The 16693-nt window shown below is 38.8% G+C and overlaps 1 protein-coding gene across 15 annotated transcripts in view; it reads left to right on the top strand.

Annotated features, from left to right (window-relative positions):
* Positions 1–16693, top strand: part of ptprma (protein tyrosine phosphatase receptor type Ma) — a 267072-nt gene that overhangs the window by 103824 nt on the left and 146555 nt on the right. For all 15 annotated transcript variants that reach the window (XM_037537053.1, XM_037537051.1, XM_037537052.1 and 12 more), the window contains exons 4-6: positions 1862–1940; positions 8047–8168; positions 9152–9326. In XM_037537053.1, coding sequence (XP_037392950.1) covers positions 1862–1940; positions 8047–8168; positions 9152–9326 — 376 coding nt within the window. The remainder of the gene's footprint in view (positions 1–1861; positions 1941–8046; positions 8169–9151; positions 9327–16693) is intronic.

Raw genomic sequence — 16693 nt, 5'->3', positions numbered from 1 at the left:
AATGGTTGTCAAACTATTAACTCTTTTAGTCAGGAGAAAGGAAGTGGAAAGCGAGGGCATGTTTCATTGCACAACAGATTAGCCACATATTTGAGCTACTTATGGCTCGTTCTTTATCTAATGCATTTAAGGAATGTGAGTAATATCATCAGTATTCCTGAGATATGATGCCATACGGTTTCAAGTGCAAGGCTCAGAGACACAGAGTGTCTTTCCTTGTGTTTACAGTCTGAGCGTTTCGCTCTACAGGACAATCTCCAGGCCCACATGGTTGCATTATCTAATTTTTGTGTTCTGCTTTCAGCAACCATAACAGTTTATCTAGCCTCTCACGCTCACATTTCTTCTCTAAGTCATATTTTGCTACCAAAGCACGATCATATCAGGACTTATGACCTTTAAAACCTGTAAACCTACTCTTGACCTCCTTTTCTGTCCTCTCATGAGTTGGCCTGCCCTCAAGGAGCTGCTTTTAAGAGTTAGTTGGAGACAGAGTGAGGAGAAAAAGGAGAGAAAGACCTAGGAGAAGATCACAGGATAAAGGGGGGCTGCTTGCCTGTGTCCCTACTGATGTAAGCCATGTTCCTGGCCGGCTGCCAGCAGTGTGAGAGTGCAGGAAAGGCTCCCGTGTGCTTTAACCGGTTGGTTCCTGTGTGATAGAGCTGGGGACTGCACAGCTCCCGCCCTTTCCCTTCACTTCTGTCTTTCTCTCTGCACCCCTGTGAGGTATTGTGGTGGGCTATAAGCGAGAAGTCACGTCTTTGGAAAGACAAGCTGGCATGCAACTCACAAGTGCTAACACTAGCGACATGAAAACAACACTGCAGTTTGTCATGGAAACCTGACTCTGCCCTCCCTGGAAGCCAGTGGGAAATGTCTTTCCTCACAACGGCAAAATGTGTCATTGCTCATACAGGAAACACGACTCCTGAGCATTTCTTTCCAAAAATATAAACCATTTGTGCAGTTTTTTTCCACAAAATTATTATAGGCCGAATTATTGTAGAGGAGGTGTGTCGACTAAAAAAAGAAAATCAAAATATGTTGTTGTCTCATGATATGGATTTTACCAAATTGTGGATACAATGGAAAGTCCAAGCAATGTGAGCCACAAATACCCTAAATTGGTTTGGTTTCATAGTTTCCAAGCTTAAACAGCAAAGAGTACAGTGCAGGTTATGTTAGCCCAGGCCTGTAACCATGGTAACAGCCCCCACTGATGGTAAATACTCATGTAATATTCCCACACACAAACATATCTGAATTTTAAAATGTGTTGGGTGATTAGATAGTCTGCAGATATATGCAAACGTTTGGGCCCCTCAAATTACATTTTTGTTGTTTTTTTTTAAGTGAAAATAAGTGAACACATCCTCTGCAGAAAGCATTTTAATGCACAGTTACATGTGTGTGTTCTAATATGTTCTAAGTTCATACTCTAAAGAACAGTTCAGACTTTAATCAGCTGCTCTTCTCTACTTACATGAGGATTGCCCTACACATTCCAGCCTGGATCTGGATTTGAGAGTAGATCAGTGGAGAATGATACACACACTCTGCTTCACATTTTTGTTGAATGTATGGAAAGTACTGAGTGCCTGACACACTCGGCTTTCCCCTTGAGAATATAGAAACACAGGCATCAGCAGGGCCCCTTAAACTTAACCAGCTGTTCACTTTGCTCTGCTTTCTACGACAGTTTCTCACAAATGGAGACGAGCTTCTCTCTGGAGTTCAGGACCTGAACCTCTCAATCATTCCCACAACAGTGTTTTAGGTTGTTGTAGATCAAGTGGGAAAAGTGTTTTGATTTCATATTTCTCATGCTTATTATGTCTACATTTTCTCTCTCTTTCTGTAGCTCATCTTTGAAGCTGTGTCCTCAGGACAGCCAGGGTTGCTGGCCATCAAGGACATCTCACTCCAGGGTCATCAGTGCAGTATGTTAACTATTTACCTCTTTGTCTCTCTTTCCTTCTCTCTCCTTTTTACTTGTCATACATCTCTCTGTTGTGACCAGTGCATACCATGCTCTAAAGAAGCAAATACAGGCTGTTTTAAATGTGTCATTTGAAAAAACTGATATGCAAAACTATATTTTTCCAGAAAAGGGTCTTAGCATCTTCTACTCTACATTATGCTAAACGTTCACTAGGAGCAGACTGGATGTGGCCATCACATGTTACCAACAAGACAATTGTTGTTGAGAACCACCAGTGTCAAAAATATAGGATGATTAGGTCTTTTCAGTGATTAAAGATGCTGGACGCAAAAGCTTGAACATGTTACAGTCATGCTTTACTACTATGTGTATGCATGTGTAGAGGCCATGGAACTGAAAGAGGACCAATATGAGAATTGTGGGCTGAGGTTGATATCAGTTATTTTTCATGTATATATCTGCCATGCAGATACCAATACGTGAACATATATAAAATATCAAAATCGGGACTGTATCTACCTGGGTCAACATTATGGTCTTCCGGAGTGCAGTGAATACATAATCAAATATCGCAATAAAGCTAAATACCTGGCAAATCATGATACATAATTTTTAACATGTACCTGTCAACTTTCCATTAGCGATAAATGATGATATCAGAATTATATTGGTACCCTAAAAACGTAGTTGACTTACATTCATATACATACATCTGTCCCACATGAGTAAAATACATTATATTAACACATTTTTTTTCAGTTTTCTCATTTTTGGCAATAATTATGTTGATATAATGTATTTTATTCATGTGGAACCGAAATCCACGTTTGAGTCGTCTGCATCCTTTTATTAGTGCACAGATATAGTTTTGATATAATCATTACTCCCTGATTAAAAGTTCTTTCAAATGAACTGTAAAAGGACAAATCCTAAAGTCATTAGGTATGTTTGGAAATGTGTTTCTAAAGAGAAAGAGAAAAATAGTGTGTCAGACAGAAGAAGAAAGCAGTGTTTAATTGAACTAAATTAAAATCTGTTGAAATTAAACTGAAACTGATAAAGTATACTAGCACTCAAATGAAATCATATGTCCATTGTGTCACCTTAAAAATATCGTTTTGCCTGTTTTCTTTAAGCCTGGGCTTGAAAACAAAGATAGTGATGCCTGCAGAGTGTTTTCAGGTGTTTTCCCTTCTCCATCTCACTTCTCTTCCTCCCTCTTTCACCTACTAAGTTACTTCACTTTTGACCCCTCACTCTTCCATCCGTCTCCTTCTCTCATGCTATCTTACTCCTCTTTTATTCCATCTCTCATTCCATAACTACTCCAGCTTTCTGTTCCTCACTTTTTCTTTTTTATCTGCTTCTCCCTTTTCCTTTTTTTCACCCCTCCTACGCACACGCACCTGTTTTACCTCAGAATAAATAAGGCATCAACATCTTTGTAATAAATGAAACTGGGTTAAATAGTGAACTAGTTTAGATGTGCAGCTGTTGTTATTGCCACGTTGTGATGAGCAGCTACTCTTCCTTTACTTTCAGTCATTTTCTTTTGGAGTGTGTGAACTGTCTGTATTCTTCTTCACCTCAGAGACTCATAGTAACACTTTTATTTTGAGGCCCATCTTCAATGCTAATGAAGTGCTAAAAGACCAATATGTGCTAACAGGCTAATATGTTACCACATAGTTATCAGCATGAGTTACAGTAAAAGGATATGAACAGTGCTATATGCAGTCACACATGCCTAATATATGGCCACCTGAAATAAACTGTAACCAGAAGCACTTTCAACATAAAAACATGTCCATATAAGATGCTTTCTTATAGTATCCAGTGACCAGTTTCTTATAGTATTTAGGTAGAGGAAGTTTTAAAGTGAACACTGTTATGTGTTTTCAGTGAATTGCAAATTACAGTAGTATGATTTCATTTAATTGTGAATTATTGGAGCTGATAGTTTACTGTATGAATTACAGAGCATTTCTAAATAACTATCCCAGAGTCTCTACAGAAGTAACATGTAAAACCCTAAGTATTTTTATACACAACTTAAACAAGATTAAGCAAGAATTCATGACAAGATTTAAAAGTAAAGTGCAAAAGTCAGAAATTCTCCTTTATTTACTTTCCAGTCAAAACAAACATTAAATGCAAGTTATTCTAGTTCATCTCTTATTCTTATTTTTCAAAAGTGTTTAAATAAAAATGTTTAAATACAAGTTTATCACAGTGCTGAAAGTCACATGACTACCAAAGATATCACTAAAGTGTGCTTGCCCCCAGCTTATAGTGGGGAACACCAAAGTGGGTTGACCCTCCTCCCCTTTGTGAGGTGGAGCATGCTAGTTCGTCCATAAAATACTGAGGTACTGTTTTTAATGCAGCATTTTAGGCTGGGGACAGGTGTCTCAGACCCCCTCCTCTGTTAAGTGAGGGCCTCTCCACTTTGACATAGATGGCCTCATTGACCACCTGTCTTCTCTGTCCAGTATATGTACATCATGATCTTGAAAGCTGGTTAATTGTTTTAGATATGTGTGTAGACTGCTGAGTCCTGTCCTGAGGAGAACACTCTTTGGGAGCTTTCAGAGATGCTGGATTAGCACACTCTTTGGGGCTTGACTCGGCAGTCTACACACATCTAAAAGAAGGTACAGGTGAAGGTGTCAAGGAGGCCACACAACACAAGTCCTGTCACAATTTTACACCATTGATGGTGCTTGGAAGAACACCAAAACATCTTGTTTGATTTTCCATAATAGTGCAGTGATTTTATTAACACTTTTTAAACATTTATTTACCTGCGTGTCTTATAAAAATGAAGAAGAGTACTGAAGAGTATTTCTGAGGCGGTTAGATATAATCCACTTTAGGAATGGGGTGAAAGTCAAATGAAAATAAGTGAAAAAATAGGAGTTTCTGAAACTGGAGTTCAGAAAAGATAACAAATGTGACTCCTAACAAACATGCAAGGCCTGGTAGACCACCCAAACTGCTGCCATCATGTAAACAGCGCTTACAGCTTTCATCTTTGAGAGACAGGAGAGAATCAAGCGCCACTCTTGCTTTAGATCTGAAAATTCCACAGGTGTTTCTGATCTGTCCTTCCACTGTGAGAAGACAGCTTCACAATCATTTACCATAATTTGTTGTCGTTTTGATAATATTGTATGCAGGGGTTTTTAATTTGTACAAGTACAGTAAAATTACTGTAGAATATACTGTAAAATATATTTAGTGTTTATTTACACAACTTTGCTGGCAATTAAGTTGGAGTTAAAAGGGTAAGTTCTGCTCAAAGCCATTAGGAATTAGATTTTATGAGTTGCTTGGAACTGAATGTTGCTACAGAGAAAGAGGACAGCAGTGCTGGAAAGAAAAAGAAGAAAGCAGCATTTAATTGGCAAAATCCAGAACCCTGTTAAAAACCCCTTGAGATTTTCTTTTACTGTAGGTCATAGTGTTAAGAAACACTTTATGAAAACATTGTGCACTTTATGACTGCATTGTGTTAATCATTAAAACATTGTTTCTTTTTTCAAGTGCCACTTGACCAAGCACTTAATATTAAGACAACATTGTGTTGATGCAAATATTGTGAGTCAGTCTGTACCAGTTTAGCAAGTGTGAAGCGTACACTGAAAGCAAGGGTATCGTCCATTAGCAGAGGTGAGATTGTGCAGCCCACATCAAACCAGGTGTGAGTGAAGAGAAGCAGCAGTGCAGGGGGTTGTTCTGAAGACCGCTTTAATTGCCTACCACAGAGTCATGTTGCATGCCATGTACAAGACTCAGATGTGGGAATCAAGGTCACGACAGCTTGCTTCATCTGGAGACAGGGGAGCTAATTAAAAAAACTCCTCCCCATAATTTGATAAGCATGGACTTTCATCCTCATCAACTATCCCACCTTCCATTATATATTCACATTGACCCAGATTCCAGCTTCACTTTGTTGTCAGTTCTGCTGCCAAATGTATAATAATGTAATAACAAAGGTACAGTGTGCTTTTTTATCAAGGATATGAGAGGCTTATTGTTTATTCAGCACTAATGGTGAGATCTTAGGCAGGGTAAAAAAAAGTTTATGCATTAGGGTCTGACCAGTATATTGTTTGGCTGATAAAACCAGTTACAGTTCCACAGATGTATCAGGACTGGCAAAAACTCATATATATATCGCTGTCGTCGGAAGAAAACCTTGTATGGCAACTTTACAGGAGAAGGAGAAAACCTACTTTACTTTTAATGTAAGTCAATAGAACCAAGTCAATTAGAGCAGCTTCTTTTGCTCCATTCATCATGAAATTACACACAAGGTAATGGACAATTTTTCAAATTATGATCAAAAAAGCAAAATGACAAAAATGGAGATACCATTTCTTTCGACAGGAGCAAAATATTTCATCACTAGCTTCTGAACAATTTAACATTTGTGGAAAATCAATTTTATATGTAATTTATGTTTTTCTACTATGCTAAACTCAAATAAATAGAAATAATGCACAATTTTACAGAAAAGTGCCATATTTAAGTTTGTTCCCTACAGAGAATATGGTAACTTGTTTTCATTCATCAATTCATCAACAAAATCAATTTGATCAATTTCAAACCTTTGCATACGACTGTATAATGATTGAAGAATTTAAGAATTTATACTTTTTATTTGACTTTAAGAGGTTTGACAATTGGTAACCAACAGTCATATCAGCCAGTAAAGCACTGTGTATCTAAAACTATTAGAGCAGTAAATAAAATTGCAAATATAAATTATAAGTTATATCACCTGATATGATCTGTTATCAGTATCAGAGACAAAAGTTTAATATCGCTTGGGCCACACTGTACATCTCAGTCTAAAACTTTAATCAAAACCCTTGAACTTGAGCTACAGCTGACGGGTGCACTTGCTGGCTAGACAGTCTACCAGGGCTTTCTGCCTCATCCCATAACCTCACACAATGATATCTTAATTGAAAACTGTGATGCAGCTGACATAGAAGAGAAAAAAAGGATCCATTTTGTGATTAAACCCCTACAGATTTCTCAGGTGGTGGAAGGCAGGGAGCATATAGAATGTGTTAACTTGAATTTACTTTACTGTATTCATATGTGCAGATATTCAGATTGTTTTCAAATGTAAAAATATATGTTTTAGTCATTGTTTCTTTTTCAGTACAATGTGCTTAGGTACAAAAAACAAAAGTTCTTTCAAAAGGCACCGTATATAAACACAGGGGAACCCTTTTTTCGACCTTTAGAGAAGGCCTAAAGATTTCTGCAAAATAAAAAAGTACATTTTAGTTCACTTTTATTCAATTTAGACACCGTGCCTGTGGTATTTACACTCTGCAAGCACTGTTGTAATTTCATTGTTAATTTTGGTTGAAAATAAAAGGATTATAATCTTGAAGCGTCCAGTGGAAAATGATCAAATCAGAATTTTTTTACAGCTGAGAGAGCTCTTCCATTGGTTAGGACTTCAGAAGACAAACTGAAAGCCTAATATGTAAGATCAACCTTTAATATTATTAGGAACTGGCAGTGGAATCAGCCAGGAACATTTGAATTTACCATGAGGAAATTAGGAATAGGAATAATTAGGAGTAGGAATAATTTTGTGATGAAAATTGTCACTCTAAGGCTCTATATACATTACTGAGTGGTAGACCTGACCACTGCTTTTCAGTGAGTTAGAAATGGAAAACAGCAAAACAGCAATGGTGGCAGCAGCTCTGTACCAGGGCTCTTTGTTAAAAAAGTCTGTAAAAATGCTACAAGGTAAAAACTACATTAATGTGTATTTTACATGCTTTAAATGTCCGAGTTTAATCTGGAATGGGTGAAAAAACTTCTATGTAAATTGCTGTTAGCTTAGTGCTGTCATATTACTAGAATCATATACAAGTACAAGTGAAAAAATGAGCATTATTATAGAGGTGATTCCTCTTTTTTGATCATGTTCTGACATTGATGAATGTCAGATTGATGAACAAACTGAAGCCCTGGCTCTAATCGGCACATTTTGCAGCTAGAGCCATAATGTGTGAAAATGTAATCCCAGAAAGTGTGCTAATAGCTATTTGTGTTTTGTGTTGCAGTGAGCACTCCACACTTCATGCACATTAAAGGTGTGGAGGTCAATGCCAGGCAAACAGCGACTTTCCACTGCACCATTAACGGCCAGCCCAAGGACCACCTCAACTACAAACTGTGGTTACAGGTAATACTTCACTTCTGTTTAGTGTCTCACAGGACATTAAAATGACTTTAAACTTTAAGGTCCATCATTTTGTTGATAACATTTACTGGGGAAACCTTTATTGGTTACTGTTAATTAGACTCTAATAGGGGTTTGTTAACAGCACAGATGAAACACAATCATTTGAGGAGATGGATGTGGTGACAGTAATGAAGAAATATTCCTGAGGAACAAATGTCCCATCTGCCCACAGCATGTGGATGCACGCATTGAAGGGCACACGTTTGTATGTGTGTGTGTGTGTGTGTGTGTGTGTGTGTGTGTGTGTGTGTGTGTGTGACAGCTGTAGGGAATCAGTGGCGAGCGAGTGTGTGCCCAGAGAAGAATAAACAGCACTCTCTCGCTGACAGAATCCACCATTTCACTTCATAAACAGAGCAAGGGCTGACACAACAGAGCAGGAGCGCAGTCAGACAGAGCAAACACACACACAGACAGGCACATACTTGGTGTCAGACTCTTGATTTGGCTGAACAGTCTCATATTGAAAGTCCGTTTAGATTAGAGTTTGGAAACAATGGGCGGACGTAGCTCGGATGACATGCTTTGGCCTCTTTATTGTCTGGCTTGTACTGCATTTGCTTCTGAAGACTTTTATACACTGCAAAGTGCCTTGTCTGTGACCCCATCATGACCGGCTGTGCTTGCACTTTTTTTCCCAGGAGAACAGAATTTCTCTTGCTTCTTGGTTCATTTAAACAGTCCTGAGGAATGCCTAGATGCTATGGGTAGACATCAGAGCGGGCCTTTAAGTACAGGTCCTTTAAGAATACATCAGGGAATTCTAGAGCTAAACCATTCATATTTGTCTTTTTTGGCTAACTTTACAATAACTTCACGCTCTTTCCAAGACGAAAGCTCAGAGGAACAGTTTTAGCAGGCAGGAATGTGTTTGTTCACTGTATTATTGTGGGCATATTTGAAATTCGTGTTATTGTTTGCAGGGTATTGGGGGCCGAGAAGCTCCGATGAAGGACACCAAGCCAGTAAACCTTAGACGCTACATGGCCACTTTTGATGTGGAGAACACCACCAAGGGGGATTCAGGCCGTTACCGTTGCATCGTCCAATCAGATAAAGGAGTGGGCGTGTCCAGCTATGCTGAACTCATAGTAAAGCGTAAGTGTTTACTGTAAACTTACAAGTCGTACCTTCCATCTAATTTCTGCAGTACTGTTCTACTACAGCTCGGAACACCTTTAGGTTCGACATGGCTTCAAATAACAAGCCTTTCATTACAAAGAAACCAACAGCCTGATGTTTACAGGAAATTGTAAAGTTAATTGTAAGGCAATTACAACTTGAAACTGATGTCTAGCATGTAGTTTGGATAGCAAATATGCTAGCTAGCACGCTATCTATTATAACAGACATTGCTAGTTAATCAGAAGTTTTAGTGAGTCACAAATCACATTATTTTAAAACTTGCTCTGTTTTCAGTTGGATTAGCTATTACACTAGCTAGCTAGCTTACATGCTATATAACTACAGTCCAACCATCCATTTCAAGTTGTTTTGCTTCTTTCTTTTAACTGGTGCATTTACTGCATGTAACATTTGAGTTTTGTCCTTCAAAGTGAAGATTTTTCTGTAATGAAAGGCTCATAATTTGTCAAACCTGACAGGTATTTAGTTGGGAAAATGGAATGCCTGCATCTAAATTCAGAGCTAAATTAAGATTCTGTACTAAAGACTCAAGACTCGACTCACACCCTAGAGACTTGTGAGTCCACTCAGCCTCACATGAGTTGACTTGTGAGCATCTCTGCTGCACGAATTGTTTTGGAACATGCAGCAGAACTCTTCAGAAGTGGGAAATCAAGTTCTGTGTGTTTGGGGAAGGAATGACAGTGCCAGTAAACTCATTTAACTTCCACCAGCTGGTCAGCTCTGCAGAGCTGATTAGCCAACCTTTCTCATTTTCATTTGGTTCAATTAAGGCAATGAGCCTATGCAGTGCTTTCCAGCAAAGTTTACTGATTTCACGTTATATATTGCATTTTTCGTTGCCTATTTTGTGCAAAGTAAATATTTCTTAAATGTTTATACTGCAACACTTGTATAGTCACAGTTGTCTCGTGTGAGAGGGAACAGAGCTACAGAATGATTGCCAAAAGCCAGCCTTCAGATGAGGCTAGTTAAAGTTCAAGCTTAGCAAACCTGACAAGTTCACTTTTGCAGAGTTTAACCTAATCAATTCAGCTAATGAGGTAACCCTCCAGCGTGCAGAAAGTTGAGCCACTTTAATTGGAGTGTATGGAAAGCTTGGATCTGTGGTTAAAGCTATTTTTTAAGCCTTCTATCCAAACCTCATCTGTTTAGCTGCTTGTTCTGACGCAGCAACAATGCAAATGAAAGAGGTGCCAATTTCAAATATTTTTCCATCCGAATGGGAATCTCATTTTGTAGTAAATTATAAAAGGGCAGCTGGAACATCCTTCTTCCTCCAATTAAATACCTTACTGTATTTCCTTAAAAAGCTGACTGTGTGTGGTCTAGGCACAAGAACAAGCTCCTTTTTTTTTCCTGAGGAGTTTTCCACTGCACGTGCCAGAGGTTTGCCTGCATCATTTCCATAGCTCATGTTCAGCACTCTGATTTGAATGGCCTTAACTGTACCGGGTCCGGATGATTGATGGCTTTAATCCGGCCTCTCCGGATCGAGGGCTGTCAGTCAGGGAGATGGGGCTGCTGGAGTCCTCCCCCAACTGGCCTGAACACACCATCTAACATGTCTCGGAGTAGTGTGTCTGTGTGCGTGTGTTTGTGTGTGCGCACGCAGCCACTGGTGTGTTTGATATATATGAGACCTGTCAATGTAAATGAGCTGAAGCATGCTGGAGTGTTCAGCACTAAATCCTGCTATGATTTTTCACGCACAGCCGGGCCTGCTTCCCCTCCACCGCCTCATATTATTCATCACTATTTAGGCGGCATTACAGAAGGTGGCACTTCTATGAGCCTGTAATTGGAATGCATTACAACAGCAACGACTTCTTCCTGTCATTTGCCCAAATTCGATTCAGTGTGTTTATTGCTCCGGCTGCGCTCTAGATTTAACACCAGCCTATTTTCAAGACGAATATCTGATGCGCTCTTTGAACACAGCCTGTTCAGTTGTTTAGGTTGATACACTGTGGATCAAAAGTTTGGAAACACATGAGATATTAATTATTGTGGTTTTATTCAATAATAGCTCATGCAGTGTAGACCAAAACATAACAGGAGGGTGTCTTTAGATGTTTTGTTCAGTATTTGAAGCTTTTCGGAAACAAGGTAGTTAATGATAAATAACATGCGGAATTATCTATTCATCTCAATGAGATGAGACGGCACAATACAACTATTTGTTTTCCATTACCAATAATGATACCAATGTTTAAACTGATCAAGTGAGACACAAAGCTTTAAATGCTTAAGCTTTTTTTCACCAAAGCACTTTTCTTAAAACTGCACTATGTAAAACTTTGGGTATTTGAAGTGCTCTCTGGAGGAAATGTGTAATTGCACACAATATGTAGAAGAACATTATGTAAGAGTATTCAGAGAGAACCCCACCAAACTCAGTGAAGGACGCATCTTCTGAGGATATAAGTGAAATCTAGTCTTAAAGTAGTTCAAAGTACTGAAACTCTCCACCCCCCCAACAGGAGCACATACACAGCTAACAACATGAAATCTGATTGCAATAATTTGAGCTCATTTCAGGTATTGAAGCTGATCATATCAGAATTATATGTTTACATTGTAACACACAAAATGTGAATTAGGTGTGTTTTTATTAGCTTGGCTGAATGTAAATTGGTGCTTGGAAATTAAAGTAAGCTTAAAGTGCATTCAATGAGGCGTGTCATGAGTTTCATGAAAGCAAATTTTCTAACTTCTGACTTGACCCCTTTAGAGGGTAGTGGTGAGAAGGTTTGTTTATCGTTAATTACAGTTATCGATATTAATCATCAGCTAAAATGATCATGACAGACCTGCACATTACAGAATGTATTTCAGGATATATTTGTTATAGGATTGGATCAGCTTTATTTTTTTCTTTCTCTTCAATATCTGATGCAGCATTTTCTGCTAACATGGTTCTGATAGTGATACCTGGTATTGCATCACTGCCATCACCAGCAGTTTCCTCATAACTGCTTTGAGATTCAGTCACCACTTTTCAAGTAGAACACATTCTATTAACTTCTTGAATTATTTCCAAAATGATCAAATAACAAATAAACATCTTCTGACTCCCTTCAAATTATTTGAAACTGATATTTCCATGATATTAGAGTTATTTTATTCATGTTCACGCAACAAAATAGGTTTTGTATTATTGAAAATAGTCCTTCCAGGCTTTTGAGTAGTAGTAAATATAAAACGTTTCATTCCAAAATGTATTATAAACAACTTTAAAGATATTTTTTACATGAAATACATTGTTGGATGTAGGCTTTATGCATCCAAAAATATCAATGCTAAATTATGATTTATGCCACCTTTATTAGAGAATTTGGTTTTCTGTTATATGACACCTGTTGTTCTTTTTTAAACTTATTATATCCAAAATTGTGACAAATGGAGCATTTTGGAATAAAGCTCCTCACGTCATCACATCAAGGGCATTTCTTCCACATGGAGCTGGAGAAGGGCAGCAGGAGACCACAGCATCCCCTGGCCCCTCGAGGAGAAAGCCTGCAGGTTAACAAGGCTGACCTGCTCTCCTGTGGCAGCACGATGGGGGTCATAAATCATTCATGCAGTGCTGCCGGTTCGTGTTTTACACCCTGCTTGGCCATTATGAGCTTCCGAGAGCTGCTAGCGCACACAGTTGCATGCTAGCATACACCTGGAGCGGTCACAGGTGTACTGTCTGCTGCTGCAACAGCAAGAGAAACCTTTTATGTTGTGTCTGGTTCTTAGGAATGGAAAGAGAGGAAGCAAAAGATAGAGGGAGGGAAAAAGAAGAATGAGAGAAGGATGACTGTCTAGGATTGTCTGTTTAGGATGGTGTAGCAAGTGCTTAACCTTCATTCAGGGTGACTGTGCTATTGCCAAGGACCCATGAGTCTGGTCCAGTCTCCAGTTCACTGAAATAGCCACAGGCCACTTCTCAGAAATAGGATTCACCTACAGAGAAGTAGGAAATCATTGGAATGTCCTAATTGCTGCAATTTCCCATAAATCTTCATTTTTAAAAGTAACTCTTATCGCTGGTGATAACAAAAGCAAGGGAAAATCCAATATTTAGTGTTTCCCACTTGTAGCTCATGGAATATTTGGAAATTTTGCTAGAAGATGCTAAACTTTCAGTTGATACCAGTTACTTCACATCAGTTAATACATACAGTCTTCTTTTGTGGAAAGGAAAAAACATCTTTCCCTTTTTGTCATTGATTGACATTGAATCAGATGGAAAATGAGAGAAGTGCAGACTCAGTACCAGGTAAAGCTAATGTAAATATAACCAATTCCATAATTATATAATTACTGTGTTATTCCATAGCTAATTACACTAAACAGATTGAAAGTATTGCAAGTAAAACCTCTCTACTTCTATGGGCTAATTGTCACTGTTAAGCATGTCATGATATCTGTAAGAAGTTTTCTAGTGTAAAACTGAACAAAACCAAACCAAGAAGCAAATACGCAAATAACAGAGCAGACCAAAAGTGGCCAAGTCACATTTACCCTCAACATTCCATAAATAGATTCCTTAGAAGAACCCTATAAACTGGCAGTGTCAGAAAGAGAAGTCTTTTTGGATGCATATTAGAGAGATGATGTGGGCGCATGGATCAGTTTGCATGGTCAGATCTCTCTAAATATAGTAGAATGCAGAGTAAAGTGTGGTGTGTGGGTGTGTCTGCCAGGTGCAGTGGCATCGAGACATGCAGCTGCGCTCAGGGAAATGCAGACACACGCACTTGGTCAGCAGAAGCAAGTGAGTGGCAGCAGTCATGCCACAGCAGGATGGCCTGGACTTGCAGCCCCCCTCTCTGTGACCTTTGAGCTACACTACAGAAGGCAATGGCTATTACTTACATTTGTGCTATGCCTCACATACGTACTAGAATGAATTCATATTGTCCATTTTATACACAGCAGTATAACATACCAACCTGCGGCCAACAATAGTTTTGACAGACTAGCAGAGGTCTGTGTATTTTCAGAATCTGTATTTAATGTAGCAGTAATCATATTTTAGATTGCATGATGCATTTTTCCTTTTTTTTAGTCTTTGATGCGTTTGCATCCCCCATAAAATGTTTATTAATGTCAGGTTCTTCATTTTTAAGTTTTAGCCATTTGCTGAAAGCAGCCAGTTGCACCCTACACATACATAGTTAGCCATGTTACCACAGTAAAAGCCCCAGTGATGGTTAAACACTTATTTACCAACTGTTTAAAAATATTCTCTTTATCGTCATTTATTGATTTATTTCATGCAAACCATAGCAAGAGACTAGTTTTCCTACATGTAAACGTAACTGAACACTCATAAATATCTCATTATTGTACCTAATGTAGATTTGATTGTTGTAGTAGTGCAGCTGTTGAGCTGCACTGGTTGAACATGATCAGTGCTGCATGCCTGTACAAAAAACAACCCATATGGTACACTGCACATTTTATCCTCAGAGTCAGCTTTCAGACATCAGAAAAAACAGCTTGGGGGAAAATGCTTTCATGTCTCAGCTGTTTTACAGTCATGCTAAGCTAAGCAGCTAAAGACACTGTAGGATTGGACTGTAAAGTCTGTGTGACATTCACAGTTCTATATATTACTAACGTAACATTGTTCCATTGGAGATAACAATAAACTACCACCACGAATGCTATATGATTCATATATTAATTATGTAAGTAATTATAATTGTTCATCCATCGGTAACTTCTGTCATACAGTGTCACAAGCCATAAGAGATTACCTTAATCACATAGATCACATAACACAGTTGGAGTCAATTGATATGATGATTCAGGCATGCAGTTGGCATGATGCTAATGAGCAACTATAAGCGTCTTTTATTTATTACAGATTTTGGATATATGCTTGTGTTTTGGATAAAGGGAAAATATGATTTCTGGTTGAGCTGTTGTTTTAGGCACTCGTTTTTTCTTTCGGAGCAGTTTTTCTATAGAACATAGACCCTAGACCCTGGACAAGGTGCTCTGTTCTGTTAAGATTATTTTATTAAAGTTTTGTTAAGCAGTTTTCCTCCAGGGTGCGCATGCACCAGGGTCATGGTCTGTTGGACACTGACAAAGCTTTTTTTAAAAGCATCCCAGATAGGATCAATATCCATACAGATGTGTCAGGGATCAGGTGTGATATGTCGACTTGTAGTTAGATGAGGCGTTGCAGGCTTTATTTTCACATCATTGTGTGAGTCGGTGGCTGTAGAAAGGCCAGATCAGCGAGATCAGTATTGAAGCCGTCTCTGTGATTCTTTCTGAAACTCAAATGACCGCAATGACAAGGGGAGAGAGCGGAGCCGCCAAAGCATTGCCTTCTCTCTACAGTTCCTCTGCTTTGAAACCTGTCTCTTGGCCAGATTGAAATGTCACTTTATCTCACGTAAAGCCTGCACCGAATGAATGTGGCGTGAAAGCTTGTTACTTTTGGAGACAATACCTTGTCCCCCCCCTCCTCCACTGTGGGTGTCTACACCTGTTCTCTGTCTGCTGGGCTGAAATTGAGATGTCAGACAGGGCCACAGGGAGTGAGCTTACAAGTGTGAGTGTGAGAGAGAGGGACATTTAAATTGCCACATGCAATATTATATAGCAGTGGAGACAGACACGCTGGTGTTTTGGAGGCTGGTGTTTTGACAGAGGTTACCCAGAGGCCATGTCTTATATGTTGGCCTGCAGACAGAGATATGTACTGAGCCTCCAGACATGTGTTTTTTGTCTGTGTACACCACTTGTACCTTTGCACCATGCCAGTGTTCGTGTATGTGCAAGACCAGTTCCTTCCTGAGGGCAACTTATGCTGGCCTCCAATTCAAGATCAGTGAGTGTTTGGAAGAGAAACATTAACCTTAACCAACCAATAAATGGCTTTTTTTACTTAGTACTGCTGGTATATTACATAAGTAAGAGTTAACCATATGCAAAAATACAGCAGCACAAATGCTATACAAAATCAAGACATTTGCACAACACACAATATTTGTGAACTAATTAGTATAGTTAAGAAAGCCTTAAGTATCTCTATTCATCCTCTGTCTGAAACATTTGAGTTGCCTTTGATGTTTGAATGCTTGTGTCTTTAAGCCCCACCTCCCAGTGAGCCTGCTGTTCTTTGATTGGTCAGTACACGCCCTATAAAGTTTTATTTCTCTGATTCACTGTTTTTTCTCTCGCTCTCTTCCTTAAGTCTCTTTCAGTCGACTACTGCCGACCAACTTTGAATGGTATGTTTAAATGACAGCCAACAAAAACTGTTCATTTTGCCTTTGAGTAGCCTAGTGCAACACCATCTACCT

This window comes from Pygocentrus nattereri, chromosome 3 (assembly GCF_015220715.1).
Source record: "Pygocentrus nattereri isolate fPygNat1 chromosome 3, fPygNat1.pri, whole genome shotgun sequence".
NCBI lineage: Eukaryota > Metazoa > Chordata > Actinopteri > Characiformes > Serrasalmidae > Pygocentrus > Pygocentrus nattereri.
The sequence above is the reverse complement of the archived record's forward strand: the minus strand, read 5'-3'. Positions and strand labels throughout refer to the sequence as shown.